At 41.4% G+C, this 17,017-nt stretch overlaps 1 protein-coding gene across 1 annotated transcript in view; it reads right to left on the bottom strand.

Annotated features, from left to right (window-relative positions):
* The window catches only part of LOC107548735 (serine/threonine-protein kinase WNK2-like), a 61,313-nt gene that overhangs the window by 17,016 nt on the left and 27,280 nt on the right, over positions 1-17,017 (bottom strand). Inside the window, exons 13-18 of the mRNA XM_016229536.1 lie at positions 15,630-15,851; positions 13,418-13,981; positions 10,542-10,763; positions 9,050-9,620; positions 5,901-5,991; positions 3,699-3,899 (exon numbers count right to left, since the gene is read on the bottom strand). Of these exons, the coding sequence (XP_016085022.1) occupies positions 3,699-3,899; positions 5,901-5,991; positions 9,050-9,620; positions 10,542-10,763; positions 13,418-13,981; positions 15,630-15,851 (1,871 nt within the window). The remainder of the gene's footprint in view (positions 1-3,698; positions 3,900-5,900; positions 5,992-9,049; positions 9,621-10,541; positions 10,764-13,417; positions 13,982-15,629; positions 15,852-17,017) is intronic.

Consider the following 17,017-nt stretch of genomic DNA (forward strand, 5'->3'; position numbering starts at 1 on the left):
CTCGGTAGGCTGGATGTCCTTCGTAAACTTTTGTCATAGGTTTTTGTCATAATTCTTGTGTCAACAGAATCCACCAGAAGGTACCACCAGAGTCAATAACCAGGGATGTTTCCAAGGTAACGGGGTCCAATAGCATTTGGGTTTAACCCTTATTGTGCAGTGAGGATTCCAACAGGGACAAACTCCTCAGCTGTTGACCTACCACTGAAACAGACTCAACCCAGTGCTACCATTGATGAAGCCACTGCCACGAGACCCAAAAGTTTGCTAAACAAATTTCCAGGAATCAGAATTACTGGAATTGTCCGAGTTGATTTGGACAAAGGTGAAATGAATGGACAAGTCGAATTTACCCGTTGTGCATGAATTCAGATCTACCCCTAGAAAACATCTCAGGTTACTTATGTAACCATGGGTTCCTGAGTAGGGAACGAGACACTGCGTCCTCTAGCTTCCTGCCATGCTTCGGACGCAAGCTTTAGACGAAGAAGCGGATGACGTGTTCTCCCAGCGCCTATTTATACTATAGTCGCACCGGTAGTGACGTCATAGGCTGTGCCAACATGTTGTTGGTGTTTTTTGAACGTATGCTTCAGACACGGGTCACGTCGAGGCGTCCCCATAGCGACCCCTAGAGGAAGCATTGTCTCATTCCCTACTCAGGGAACCATGGTTACATAAGTAACCTGAGATGTTTTCTAGGGGTAGATCTGAATTCATGCACAACGGGTAAATTCGACTTGTCCATTCATTTCACCTTTGTCCAAATCAACTCGGACAATTCCAGTAATTCTGATTCCTGGAAATTTGTTTAGCAAACTTTTGGGTCTCGTGGCAGTGGCTTCATCAATGGTAGCACTGGGTTGAGTCTGTTTCAGTGGTAGGTCAACAGCTGAGGAGTTTGTCCCTGTTGGAATCCTCACTGCACAATAAGGGTTAAACCCAAATGCTATTGGACCCCGTTACCTTGGAAACATCCCTGGTTATTGACTCTGGTGGTACCTTCTGGTGGATTCTGTTGACACAAGAATTATGACAAAAACCTATGACAAAAGTTTACGAAGGACATCCAGCCTACCGAGTCCAAAAGGTCCATCATCTCATGTGGCACATAAATGGAGATGATGCCACTTTTGAGCCATTTCCTTCTGGAGAATTGACCTATCAGTATGCCCTGCCACCTTGGTTACTGTTGAGTTTCTACTGTCTTACAATGACAGCTGTCAAGTGTGAAAACGTTGTCCCAAGATGTTTAAAAAAAAGATTTGGACACAGACGGACCATCATTCAAGTGAGACTTAAATATGCCATGGAGGGATATATAAAATATTTCAAAATAAATATGTAAAAATACAGATCACAATGCAAACAGGAGAAGTCTCATGTTACGGTTGTTACGATTGCAATGACCGCATGTACCGCAGGGTAAGATTAAATTAATTTACATTTAACCACTTTAATATGGAGAGGCACTGAAATATAGACCTTCGTTTATGTGTTTTTGACTTACACTGTACATGACGTGAGAACAGTTTGCTATTTATGCTTGTACATTAGCACTGACTCACTAACTTTATTGTTAGTTTTTAGTTTGTTAGAAAAGTGTAACTTAATGAGAGTATGACAACCAGAAAATGAACATTTTTGTCTTCATTGGGATTGGGTTGAATGCTTAGTGACATTTTTGCTCTGTTTTGTTTGGGTTTAGGAAATATAATAAAATAAATTCCATTGCCCATCCTCTCAGGAGACATGGAATCAGTGTTACAAGTACCCTAGGCACATCGTTTTCCATTTTTGTAGCATAAACACTATCAAAACGATGAAAGCTTCGGATCTTCCAATGTTTCTCTATTGCGCTGAAACCTAAAGATGTCCGAGTTCCGATCCCCGTGCAACTGATACTCGACTGCCATTGGCTCATCTGCATTCAAGGGGAGGGGCTTACCAATAGGTCAATTGCAGCCGTCATGTTGGTGTCAGTAGTTTTTTACATAAAGCACCAGGGGGAATACGTTTGTGCCCCGTGGGAAGTTTAGCATGGCACATTCTTATTTTGGCATAGAACATGCTTCTGGCACTGAAGGTGCTTCATGAGAAGATCGAGGCCTAGAGAATGGATGTTGCATCCTCAGAAAAGGAGTCATTTGGTAGGGCAGGGCAAAAGTGGATCTGTTCACGTCGAATAAGAACCCGCTTTCCCCCTTTCGTTCTCCCTTTGTCCTCCGAAACCTCTTGGAGTAATTGCTCTGGCTTATGTGATGCTGATGACTGGTCTGTATGCCTTCCCGTCATTAAGTCTGTCGGTTCGTATGAGAGTACAGGAGGACATATCAGGAGAAGTATATCACTGCTGTCAGCACTGTTTTGGCCGTCCCACATATGGTTTTTGGACCTGGTGTCTCTCCTTCAGGAGATACAGATCAGAGTGGAGTCACTCTCCCAGGCTGGAGGAAGCATTTGGCAAACCCGGCTGGAAATGTGGAACATTGGAGTTTAGACTTTGAACAGGAGACTCTGGTTAGTTCTGGTTTTACAGAACATTGGTTGGCATGGAGATTACGGAGACCATACTGAATACAACAGTTCTACTGCCCTGTTCAGACACAGTATAAGCATAATGCAATCCTTTAAATTTATTTTGCAATCTTCAGTGTGCTTGAAGTACAGGCTATGATTAGGCTACTTAAGAACTCAATAAATTTGAAGGTGAAACTTGGACCCAACATGATGTCATGTGCAGGTTTTCTTCAGTATCTTCCTTCCTTTTGGGGATTTTGCATAGAGGTTACTGGAGACCATAGAGGAAGATGAAATCATGAAATTACATGAGCCGGATTCAAACTTAGTTTGCTGCGTAAGCACCACCACAAACAGAGTATGTGCAGTTTGTGCCACATCTCTGGCACAAAGTATTCATGTTAAAGATTACATGACAAATACAGAAATTTTGTGGCAATGACCCAACTCCTTGAAATACATAAGATTGATTGCTTTTCTGCTCACGCATGACCTCAAAATAGAAATATTTGTGGCAATAACTAAATGTGTGAAAATGTCTACTGATCCATAAGAATGATGACAGTATGAGCATCATGCAATCCTTTAAACTTTCTTTGCTGTCCATGAAATCATGTCATGTGACTGAGCCATTATGCAGCCGTTTAAATGTCACATTCCAGCTGACTCCATTTAAACGAAGTAAATGATTGGAGCGCACATGAGAGACTGTGAAAGTTGGCAATAATCCCATGCGTGTGAGTGAGATATGCATGACAAAAAAACAGAGAAGGAGAAAGACATGATAATCTAGAACATGATACACTGTTCAGAGAGGCAACTCTGACACCTTCATCTTCTGCATATCAACTATAAATAACTGTCACACTGCATCCAAGCCAGACGGCATGCATATTGAGCAATAAATCATATGGTTTGGTTTCTATGTGTGTTGATTAGGGAAGCTCCAAACATTAAAGTCTTGCTTCGCATAATTGTATCACAGTTATCAAATATGATGTGACTGGCCGTGATTGTGTTACTACCTGATGCATTTTGCTTTCCACGAGGCCAGTGGACATTAGACATTTGCTGCACTGTGGCTGGTTAGGGCAGCGGCAGATGCATTTGCAGCAAATATGTACAGCAGCTAATGCTTGACAGGCTATTGCAGACAACAGCCATGTGAGTGTGTTCACCTTGTCGGGGTGGTGTGTGTGTGGTGGGGCCATAGATGTTGTCAGAGGACAGAGAACCCTTGAGCGAGCAGGGCTGCTGAGTCTGGACCGGCTCCAGTGGTTCTGACACGGTGCTCAGCGTGGCTGTGCTGGATCCCACAGAGCTGTTACCCAGAACCGAGCTCTTGACCGGAGACCCCGACACACTGGAGCACGTCTCTGCTACAGGAGAACACAGAGGGTTGACAGTGACAAATCTGGCCTTTTATAGTGTGTGTTTACTTAGAGGATCCAACTTTCATACTGGTGGATTAAAATTTTAAAAGAATTTAGACAAATTAAAATACAAAGCTGCACAGGTTGCACAAAACTGGAGTACTTCCAGACTGCATATCTGGAAATAGTATTATATGTACAATTATTACTATAATTACTTTGCCAAGCCAACATGCTGATCTAAAATGTATGTTTCTACAGTATCTCATCCTAGAGCTTTCAAGCAATGATCACCAAACTTGGCACAGACCGTCAGGCTGTTCTGACTCTGGCTCTGACTAAATTATCAAACTTATAAAATTCTTGGTAGCAACTTCTGATATTCAGTCAAACCATAAAACATCTTGAGTTACGTATGTAACCATGGTTCCCTGAGAAGGGAACACTGCATCCTCAAGGGGTTGCTATGCAGAATGCCTTCAGCATGACTGTTGTCTGAAGCATACATCTAAACATGACAATAACATTGGCCGGGTGAAAGCCGACGTTATCACCCGGTGCGACCAAAGTATAAAATCCGCTTCTTTGTCTGAAGCTTACGTCCGAAGCATGGCAAGGGAACTAGAGGACGCAGTGTCTCGTTCCCTTTCGAGAGAACTTTGAACTGCGTCCTCTATGGGTTGCTATGAGGAACGGTATACCCACGCTGCCATGCAGAAACCATGGCGAGCACTAAGTACCAACTCTACCATAGGCATGGGAGTTGCCCCAAAGGACATCTTGACGGCTGTCAGTGACATTATCCCCTTCGGCCAAGGGCCTGAGCTGCATACCCTAAAATAACTTACCTGTTAAGGGCTGGGCTAGGAAGCCCAAGCCTAGGGCAGAGCTCAAGGCTTGTAATCAGAAGAAAGAGATTCCTTTAAGGGGATACGGCCAGGTCTCTACCAAGCCAACATGCTGATCTAAAATGTATGTTTCTACAGTATCTCATCCTAGAGCTTTCAAGCAATGATCACCAAACTTGGCACAGACCGTCAGGCTGTTCTGACTCTGGCTCTGACTAAATTATCAAACTTATAAAATTCTTGGTAGCAACTTCTGATATTCAGTCAAACCATAAAACATCTTGAGTTACGTATGTAACCATGGTTCCCTGAGAAGGGAACACTGCATCCTCAAGGGGTTGCTATGCAGAATGCCTTCAGCATGACTGTTGTCTGAAGCATACATCTAAACATGACAATAACATTGGCCGGGTGAAAGCCGACGTTATCACCCGGTGCGACCAAAGTATAAAATCCGCTTCTTTGTCTGAAGCTTACGTCCGAAGCATGGCAAGGGAACTAGAGGACGCAGTGTCTCGTTCCCTTTCGAGAGAACTTTGAACTGTGTGAAAACCATGGCGAGCACTAAGTACCAACTCTACCATAGGCATGGGAGTTGCCCCAAAGGACATCTTGACGGCTGTCATTGACATTATCCCCTTCGGCCAAGGGCCTGAGCTGCATACCCTAAAATAACTTACCTGTTAAGGGCTGGGCTAGGAAGCCCAAGCCTAGGGCAGAGCTCAAGGCTTGTAATCAGAAGAAAGAGATTCCTTTAAGGGGATACGGCCAGGTGTCTAAAAACCAAACCAGACCCTGGCCTACCACCCAGGGGGGCTACCGCCGGTTCTGAATATACCTGCTCAAAGAACTGACTCGACAGATCTTTGGTAGCAACATCCTGCTCAGAAATGTATCAACAGAGATACATAAGTTGAGAGGAGCCCAATGCGAGAACCGGTGCCTAAACCAACTCAGAGAAAGAGATGCCCCAAAGGACATCTTGACGGCTGTCATTGACATTATCCCCTTCGGCCAAGGGCCTGAGCTGCATACCCTAAAATAACTTACCTGTTAAGGGCTGGGCTAGGAAGCCCAAGCCTAGGGCAGAGCTCAAGGCTTGTAATCAGAAGAAAGAGATTCCTTTAAGGGGATACGGCCAGGTGTCTAAAAACCAAACCAGACCCTGGCCTGCCACCCAGGGGGGCTACCGCCGGTTCTGAATATACCTGCTCAGAGAACTGACTCGACAGATCTTTGGTAGCAACATCCTGCTCAGAAATGTATCAACAGAGATACATAAGTTGAGAGGAGCCCAATGCGAGAACCGGTGCCTAAACCAACTCAGAGAAAGAGAACGAGGCTGACAGCGCGTAACCCTTATCATACAGGATTTTAGAAAGTGCACAGAAAGCTTAGCATGCACACTTACCACAATGTGGATTTTAGAAAGTGCACAGAAGCTCAGCGTGTGCACATACCATAGGATTGATTTAGAAACACCGTTGCTTATTAAACCAGCCTAGGGGCCCTACGTGGCTGTGGTACGCTCACAGAACAGAATCCGAAGCATCTGCTCACAGATGCCCAGATAGGGAGCGGCGCGGTTGCAAGTGGCCCTTCATGGTGAGGGGAGCACAGCTAGCTCACTTAACAAGCAACCCGCCAGGGAGGCAGGAGATGGTCCAGCCACCTGTCATGATTGGTATCAGGAGCTCAAAAGAGCGGAGGACTAACTTCAAAAATAGAAGGGGGACTCGAATGCTCAGATCGAGAGGGGCGTGCTCATGAAACCCCCAAGGGCACTGCTAAGCTCGACCCAACCAAGAGAGCGTCTCAACAGGGAGGCGGAGAGAAGCCTGACAACCTGAGGCCGCTACTCAATGGAGCTTAAACGAGTGGAGGACTCGATGAGAGAAGTCCACAGATGCTCAATCGGCAGGCTCAAAGAAAACCCTCCGGGGTGAGGAGAGCACTGTCTGGCTTGACCCAAATAGAGGCAGCTTATCAGAATACCTAGTCAGTATCACCTCCCTCAAATCTTGCCTGACACATTAAGACCCACACCCCTTTTGAACCCTACCCGCAGGCGGGGGAGGGGCGCGAGTCGTGACACTAGTCTTCTGAGCCCGCCTTTGATCCTTAGATCAAGACGGTCCAGGACCCCTTTGTTGTTCGGGCTCAGACCTGGACCTTTGTGTAATGAAGGATTTGAAGGCAGCCGAGCGCATCTTGGCCTCCTTGAACTTCTCGACCACCGTCTCGACGGAAGTGCTGAAAAGCTCAGAAGGGGAAACTGGCGCTTCAAGAAGAAAGCCCTTCTCTTTTGACCCGATATCTGCCAGATTCACCGACAGATGTCTCTCCGTAACCACCATGGTCGCCATGGATTTGCCAAATTGCAGTGACGGCCTGTTTAGTGGCACAGAGAGCAAGATCTGTGGTGCAGCACAACTCAGCCACCTTATCAGGGGAAATACCCTGACCTTTATCCAGGTCTTTCAGCAGATCAGCCTGATAAGCCTGAAGCACCGCCATGGGTGCAACAAGGCTGCAGCCTGACCTGCTGCTGTGTATATGAATGAATGAATGATGCATTTATATATGTATATATATATATATATATTCTGCTGTGTATATGAATGAATGAATGATGCGCATTTATATATGTATATATATATATATTGCCCTGCCATTCAAGCGAGATGTATCATGAAGTAGGGGTGGGCGCTATACCGGTATGAAAGTGACTACCGGTATTATGTTGTTCCATGATATGGATTTTGCTATACCGTGGAAACAGTTATATATTCATGAATTAAAATTTAGCATTTATATTGTTTTGTTAAATTTGGTGCGCTTTACAAATTTTAACACAAATGACGATAAAGAGTTGAGGCTGAACATCTTTGTCCTCTGTGTGCAACGCCGTACTACACAGGCATTAGTAATCAAACACAGAGCATCGTAACAGACCAAATTAATAGAGCACAAATCGCCTACTCCAGTGGTTCCCAAACTGAGGGATCGTGTACAGTCAGCAGATTATTTAGCAAAAGAAACCTCTGCAGGGTGATAAAGACTACACTGCATAATTTTCCCTCTTATCATGCGGCCACTTGTCTGATAAGTAAACAATTGAGTGCAAAATATTAATTTGACATTTTATTACCTCAACATGACTCGCAGTACCCACTTGAGCGCTCTGTTATCAGTTGTAGAAGTTGTGGTTGTATCAATAACAGACCACTAGATGGCACGATTGAAGAATCAGAGTTGTATTGCAGGGAGTCATGTAGAAATATAAATGAACGATGTATGGTTCTGCTCTGAGAATGAAAGTTACAAGTTTGTGAAAGGACTTCCAGTGCCAGGTAAACATAAAGCAGATTATGAATATATTTAAAATTCACAAATACCAAAACAACTACACCAGATGCGAGCTGCGCGATTTGACAAAAGCAAATAGAACCCAGTGATGTTCTCTGCTGTGGATGCGACGCGACGAAACGCGACAAATCCATGACAGTAAACTGATGCCGCGTTCTATTTCTGACGAACTCCAGTGCTCTGACACAAAGGACCATTTCAAACATTCATAAGAGAATCATGAAAAAATAGTTTCTTCAAAAATATTAAGCAGCACAAATGTTTTCAACATTGATAATAATAAGAAATGGTTACTGAGCAGCAAATCAGCATATTATAATGATTTCTGAAGGATCATGTGACACTGAAGCCTAGAGTAATGATGCTGAAAATTCAGATTTGATCACAGGAATACAGTAACCTGTATGTAAAAAAATTCAAATAGATAATTTAAATTGACAATATTTTACAATATTACAGTGTTTATTGTATTTTTAATAAATAAATGTAGCCTTGCATTTTCAAGGTATATATATTTTATACCTTGAAAATATTTTTCTCTACAAAAGGGGGGCCCAGCAGAAAAAGTTTGGGAACCACTGGCCAACTCAAACACACACTATTTAATTTAATTTAAATTTAATTTAATTCATACAGGCCTACCTCATGCTGCATGTTTGCACTTTTTGAGAAAAACAATTGCACAATAAAAAAATACTTTTCAGGTCTATTGGACCCTCACTTTTTCTAGTTATATAAGGTTAAAATATTTTGCCTGTAATTTTTTCCCCCTCATATCGCAATATAATATCGATATCGCCTGGACAGTGTAAAATATCATGATATGTATTTTAGCTCATATCACCCACCCCTATCCTGAAGTGGTTTGGACGGCAGGGAGGGAGCCTTAAGAGAAGATGTCTCCCCCATAGAGAGATAGCAGGCCAGTGTCTCTTCAACAGGGGGCATCTTCTCATATCCATTCTCATGCATCCCCTCAATGTTGACATAACTAATATGCTGGAATCTATGAATACGAGATGAGAATGGATTTTTGCATTCCTTCTTGATCTCCACATGGAGATCGGGAAGAAATGGAAGGCTCATCAGAGCCGGAACGCTATGGCTAGAAAGTAAACGCTCGTCGAGGTGGCCTCGAGGCATCACTTTCTTGGCCCGGTTCCACGACGAGTCAAGCCTCGCCGTGGCACGATCCATAACCTCAAGCAGCTCATCATACATGGGGCAGGAGGATTGGGAGGACTCAGTCTCAACTTTTTCATCTTCATCTGACATCTGCTCATCCTGGCTTTGAGCCAGCAGAGCACTAGCCGCTGGATCAGATGATGTAAGAGAGATAGCATCGTCGTCCAGCAGCTCACTCTCGTCCGTGACTGATGAGTGCGAAAGGGAAAGACCCTTTTTTAACTCATCAGCCAGGTCCATCTGCAATCCCCACAAGCTAATTTTCCTCCGTGCCTCAGCAACGGAGGGTCCTGAACCACGGGGAGCTGATGACTGTCCCTCTTTCCTCAAAAAGAAAGACAAACGAGAGGGGAGCTTCTTCATAGAAAAAAAGCTTGCAGTGTGCGCAAACTGCCCCCTTGAGGACATCTCACACGTGCTCTTCACCCAAACAAAAGACGCAAAGATCGTGTGTGTCATCAGGTGTCAAATAATGAGGACACGGATTCACACACTTCTTAAACGCCTTACTAGTGCTCGCCATGGTAAAGAAGAGTAATCGTTCTTACCAGAAATGCACGCTTCAAACAAAACAGTCCTGAAGACGAAGAAGAGGATGACGAGTTCTCCCTGTGCCATTTTACACTGTGGTCACGCCGGGTAATGACGTCACAGGCTGTCACTGGCCAATGTTATTGTCGTGTTTAGATGTATGCTTCGGACACCAGTCACGTTGAAGGCGTACCCCATAGCGACCCCTAGAGGACGCAGTTCGAAGTTCCCTCGGAAGGGAACTTTAAATTATTCAATTGTCAACTTTCAAACAATTTTTTAAAATTATTATTAGCAGTGGTTGCTAAGGTAAAAATCACTATTACCACACACACACACACACTCATACCTAAAGTGATGCAGTTGGAAAAAAAATCACTAATCTTAAAAGTTAGACTTTTAAGACATTAACCACGCTCTGCACCATTGGTTCTTCAGGCATGAATAATTCCTCAAATCATGTGTCTTGTTGGGGAAAGCTGTACTATTACTTTAAGCAATCAAATGGACAATAAAATGTGCACTGTGGTGCCAAGTTTTGCAGACCAAACATCTACATTTTCTTTAGATACTAGTTACATTTCAAATGTACTTAATTTAACAGAAGCCAGATAGCATTCTGTTGGCCATGTTCCTCGGGGGTCCAAAATATAGTGGTACCACCCCTTCTGTGATTTTAAAGCTGGCACTCCGGCTCACACAAACTCTCGCATACATACTAGAGCTGTTGCTTCGGTTGTTCCTAAGCTGTTGCACCATGGGATTGAGCAGTCGGCTTCCCTTCAGCTTGTGTTTGGAGGCTCTGCGGCGGCGGCCTGTAGGTGGCACTGCATGCAAGAAGCCCATGCTGGGAGGAACCGGTCGACCTAACCGAGAATACAACTGCTCGATCTCGCCTCTCTGATGAGCCTGAAGCTCGGAGATCTCCTTCATGTGCCTGCAGACATCAAACACTGTGTTACGGTTTTCGTTCTCTTATTTAGTGAAAAGTGTGTCTATATGACAGGTATGATGACATCAGCCAAAAACTAAAAGTAAATTATTACAATTATTACATTGCGATGAAACATGAATGTGTACTGATGAATTGTCAGTGGAGTAATTTTACTTGATTACTGTACTTAAGTATTATTTTGGGGTATTTGTACTTTATTCAAGTAAAATTGAAACTGACTACTTGTACTTTTACTTTATTACATTTCTCAAGAAAAAAAATCTACTTTTTATTATTTTTTTAAATGCAAAAAATGTAATGGGCTGTATTTTTTGAGTTCCACTTTGCCGCATTTTAATTGTTGTTGATTAGATAGATGTTTTGACCTAGAGCCGTTGTTTTTTGTTTTCTCCCTTTAACCAAACCTGTCTGAAAAAAACATTTTATTCAGTGTATTTTTAAGCAATTTTCACTTTGCATTGAGAAGATGTTTCAACATGACGAAACAAGAAATCTCCTTTTTTATTTATGTATTTTGTTTTTGGCTAGCAGGGTTTCTGCAGGATTTTTAAGCTCAAATTTAAGACTTTTTTAAGACCTTTTTAAAGACCTGCACAAATAAAATTAATACCATATGAGCGGGGTAAGGCAATGTCTATAGTACCATATTAAACTGTACAATTACTGTAAAAAGCATAATTTACAGTTCAGATACAAGTTTTCACAAAAACAAAGTTTTATAAAATTATAAACTTTACATTTCAGCCTTTAAACCATTGTTAAGAAAATGGATAAGTCAAAAGTATGAATTATTATATTAATTTAAACAATTATTACCAATAAATTATTATATAAATTAAATAACATAAATTAGGGGTGTGCGATACTGTCAAAAAATCTCGATATTTTTCTGGGATTTTATCGATAATGATAATTGGATGATATTTTGCTGAGTGTGTTATTGTGCTGATATCTTAAGGACTGCTGTGGACAGCTGAATCCTGAATTTTTTGATATTCTTCATATTCTGTGTGGTCAGTTCACAGCAGTAATAGAAATGAATAATTTCCAACAAGTTTTATGGGCATTTTTACCTTTAAGCCATTTTTTTCTAAAAGTGTGCACCATCTTGTGAGTCAAATTCTTGCATTTGGGTTGTTACCAAGCAAATTAAATCAGTATCAACTAAATCTATCTTTGCAATGCAGAGGAGACACAGAAGCTGCATTAGAAGTGTCAGTTAGATGCATTTACACACTGTTTAATGCAGCTCTGAGGGACATGGAATACTTTAGCCTGCAGTTACAAATGCATAGCTAAATAATATTTTGATATTTCAAACATAAAACATTGAAAACTGATGTTTGAAATTATTTAAAAAAATGAAAAGGTACCTTAAATGTGAAATGGTTGAGGAGATTCCCCCTTCTATGTAAAGCGCTTGGAGTGCCCAGAAAAGCGCTATATAAATGTAAGGAATTATTATTAATTATTATTATAAATGTGAAATTAAAACCACCAGTAGGCGGCAGCAAGTCACTGTTAATAAGCGAGTCATTGCGAATTAACAGAATCATAAAAAACGGCATCCTGTTGCTCAGAGACGCAAAACAGCTTTGTGGCTGTTTGAAATTATTTTTGTTGGAGAAATAGAGCAAAAACAGGAAATATGGTGTCTAAAATGTATGTCTCTTAATATTAACTACTTGTTTATTGAACTGTTGTATAAAATCAATATCACATTTGTAATCATGCTTACTTTTGGAGAAAAAACGGCACTCTTCGTGTGACATTAACTATATGAAATTATATAAATATATACACGACGAAACGCGACAAATCCATGACAGTAAACTGATGCCGCGTTCTATTTCTGACGAACTCCAGTGCTCTGACACAAAGGACCATTTCAAACATTCATAAGAGAATCATGAAAAAATAGTTTCTTCAAAAATATTAAGCAGCACAAATGTTTTCAACATTGATAATAATAAGAAATGGTTACTGAGCAGCAAATCAGCATATTATAATGATTTCTGAAGGATCATGTGACACTGAAGCCTAGAGTAATGATGCTGAAAATTCAGATTTGATCACAGGAATACAGTAACCTGTATGTAAAAAAATTCAAATAGATAATTTAAATTGACAATATTTTACAATATTACAGTGTTTATTGTATTTTTAATAAATAAATGTAGCCTTGCATTTTCAAGGTATATATATTTTATACCTTGAAAATATTTTTCTGTACAAAAGGGGGGCCCAGCAGAAAAAGTTTGGGAACCACTGGCCAACTCAAACACACACTATTTAATTTAATTTAAATTTAATTTAATTCATACAGGCCTACCTCATGCTGCATGTTTGCACTTTTTGAGAAAAACAATTGCACAATAAAAAAATACTTTTCAGGTCTATTGGACCCTCACTTTTTCTAGTTATATAAGGTTAAAATATTTTGCCTGTAATTTTTTCCCCCTCATATCGCAATATAATATCGATATCGCCTGGACAGTGTAAAATATCACGATATGTATTTTAGCTCATATCACCCACCCCTATCCTGAAGTGGTTTGGACGGCAGGGAGGGAGCCTTAAGAGAAGATGTCTCCCCCATAGAGAGATAGCAGGCCAGTGTCTCTTCAACAGGGGGCATCTTCTCATATCCATTCTCATGCATCCCCTCAATGTTGACATAACTAATATGCTGGAATCTATGAATACGAGATGAGAATGGATTTTTGCATTCCTTCTTGATCTCCACATGGAGATCGGGAAGAAATGGAAGGCTCATCAGAGCCGGAACGCTATGGCTAGAAAGTAAACGCTCGTCGAGGTGGCCTCGAGGCATCACTTTCTTGGCCCGGTTCCACGACGAGTCAAGCCTCGCCGTGGCACGATCCATAACCTCAAGCAGCTCATCATACATGGGGCAGGAGGATTGGGAGGACTCAGTCTCAACTTTTTCATCTTCATCTGACATCTGCTCATCCTGGCTTTGAGCCAGCAGAGCACTAGCCGCTGGATCAGATGATGTAAGAGAGATAGCATCGTCGTCCAGCAGCTCACTCTCGTCCGTGACTGATGAGTGCGAAAGGGAAAGACCCTTTTTTAACTCATCAGCCAGGTCCATCTGCAATCCCCACAAGCTAATTTTCCTCCGTGCCTCAGCAACGGAGGGTCCTGAACCACGGGGAGCTGATGACTGTCCCTCTTTCCTCAAAAAGAAAGACAAACGAGAGGGGAGCTTCTTCATAGAAAAAAAGCTTGCAGTGTGCGCAAACTGCCCCCTTGAGGACATCTCACACGTGCTCTTCACCCAAACAAAAGACGCAAAGATCGTGTGTGTCATCAGGTGTCAAATAATGAGGACACGGATTCACACACTTCTTAAACGCCTTACTAGTGCTCGCCATGGTAAAGAAGAGTAATCGTTCTTACCAGAAATGCACGCTTCAAACAAAACAGTCCTGAAGACGAAGAAGAGGATGACGAGTTCTCCCTGTGCCATTTTACACTGTGGTCACGCCGGGTAATGACGTCACAGGCTGTCACTGGCCAATGTTATTGTCGTGTTTAGATGTATGCTTCGGACACCAGTCACGTTGACGCAAACTGCCCCCTTGAGGACATCTCACACGTGCTCTTCACCCAAACAAAAGACGCAAAGATCGTGTGTGTCATCAGGTGTCAAATAATGAGGACACGGATTCACACACTTCTTAAACGCCTTACTAGTGCTCGCCATGGTAAAGAAGAGTAATCGTTCTTACCAGAAATGCACGCTTCAAACAAAACAGTCCTGAAGACGAAGAAGAGGATGACGAGTTCTCCCTGTGCCATTTTACACTGTGGTCACGCCGGGTAGTGACGTCACAGGCTGTCACTGGCCAATGTTATTGTCGTGTTTAGATGTATGCTTCGGACACCAGTCACGTTGAAGGCGTACCCCATAGCGACCCCTAGAGGATGCAGTTCGAAGTTCCCTCGGAAGGGAACTTTAAATTATTCAATTGTCAACTTTCAAACAATTTTTTAAAATTATTATTAGCAGTGGTTGCTAAGGTAAAAATCACTATTACGTGTCAAATAATGAGGACACGGATTCACACACTTCTTAAACGCCTTACTAGTGCTCGCCATGGTAAAGAAGAGTAATCGTTCTTACCAGAAATGCACGCTTCAAACAAAACAGTCCTGAAGACGAAGAAGAGGATGACGAGTTCTCCCTGTGCCATTTTACACTGTGGTCACGCCGGGTAATGACGTCACAGGCTGTCACTGGCCAATGTTATTGTCGTGTTTAGATGTATGCTTCGGACACCAGTCACGTTGAAGGCGTACCCCATAGCGACCCCTAGAGGACGCAGTTCGAAGTTCCCTCGGAAGGGAACTTTAAATTATTCAATTGTCAACTTTCAAACAATTTTTTAAAATTATTATTAGCAGTGGTTGCTAAGGTAAAAATCACTATTACCACACACACACACACACTCATACCTAAAGTGATGCAGTTGGAAAAAAAATCACTAATCTTAAAAGTTAGACTTTTAAGACATTAACCACGCTCTGCACCATTGGTTCTTCAGGCATGAATAATTCCTCAAATCATGTGTCTTGTTGGGGAAAGCTGTACTATTACTTTAAGCAATCAAATGGACAATAAAATGTGCACTGTGGTGCCAAGTTTTGCAGACCAAACATCTACATTTTCTTTAGATACTAGTTACATTTCAAATGTACTTAATTTAACAGAAGCCAGATAGCATTCTGTTGGCCATGTTCCTCGGGGGTCCAAAATATAGTGGTACCACCCCTTCTGTGATTTTAAAGCTGGCACTCCGGCTCACACAAACTCTCGCATACATACTAGAGCTGTTGCTTCGGTTGTTCCTAAGCTGTTGCACCATGGGATTGAGCAGTCGGCTTCCCTTCAGCTTGTGTTTGGAGGCTCTGCGGCGGCGGCCTGTAGGTGGCACTGCATGCAAGAAGCCCATGCTGGGAGGAACCGGTCGACCTAACCGAGAATACAACTGCTCGATCTCTCCTCTCTGATGAGCCTGAAGCTCGGAGATCTCCTTCATGTGCCTGCAGACATCAAACACTGTGTTACGGTTTTCGTTCTCTTATTTAGTGAAAAGTGTGTCTATATGACAGGTATGATGACATCAGCCAAAAACTAAAAGTAAATTATTACAATTATTACATTGCGATGAAACATGAATGTGTACTGATGAATTGTCAGTGGAGTAATTTTACTTGATTACTGTACTTAAGTATTATTTTGGGGTATTTGTACTTTATTCAAGTAAAATTGAAACTGACTACTTGTACTTTTACTTTATTACATTTCTCAAGAAAAAAAATCTACTTTTTATTATTTTTTTAAATGCAAAAAATGTAATGGGCTGTATTTTTTGAGTTCCACTTTGCCGCATTTTAATTGTTGTTGATTAGATAGATGTTTTGACCTAGAGCCGTTGTTTTTTGTTTTCTCCCTTTAACCAAACCTGTCTGAAAAAAACATTTTATTCAGTGTATTTTTAAGCAATTTTCACTTTGCATTGAGAAGATGTTTCAACATGACGAAACAAGAAATCTCCTTTTTTATTTATGTATTTTGTTTTTGGCTAGCAGGGTTTCTGCAGGATTTTTAAGCTCAAATTTAAGACTTTTTTAAGACCTTTTTAAAGACCTGCACAAATAAAATTAATACCATATGAGCGGGGTAAGGCAATGTCTATAGTACCATATTAAACTGTACAATTACTGTAAAAAGCATAATTTACAGTTCAGATACAAGTTTTCACAAAAACAAAGTTTTATAAAATTATAAACTTTACATTTCAGCCTTTAAACCATTGTTAAGAAAATGGATAAGTCAAAAGTATGAATTATTATATTAATTTAAACAATTATTACCAATAAATTATTATATAAATTAAATAACATAAATTAGGGGTGTGCGATACTGTCAAAAAATCTCGATATTTTTCTGGGATTTTATCGATAATGATAATTGGATGATATTTTGCTGAGTGTGTTATTGTGCTGATATCTTAAGGACTGCTGTGGACAGCTGAATCCTGAATTTTTTGATATTCTTCATATTCTGTGTGGTCAGTTCACAGCAGTAATAGAAATGAATAATTTCCAACAAGTTTTATGGGCATTTTTACCTTTAAGCCATTTTTTCTAAAAGTCTGCAGCATCTTTTGAGTCAAATTCTTGCATTTGGGCTGTTACCAAGCAAA

This window comes from Sinocyclocheilus grahami, unplaced genomic scaffold (genome assembly GCF_001515645.1).
Source record: "Sinocyclocheilus grahami isolate Dianchi unplaced genomic scaffold, SAMN03320097.WGS_v1.1 scaffold354.1, whole genome shotgun sequence".
NCBI lineage: Eukaryota > Metazoa > Chordata > Actinopteri > Cypriniformes > Cyprinidae > Sinocyclocheilus > Sinocyclocheilus grahami.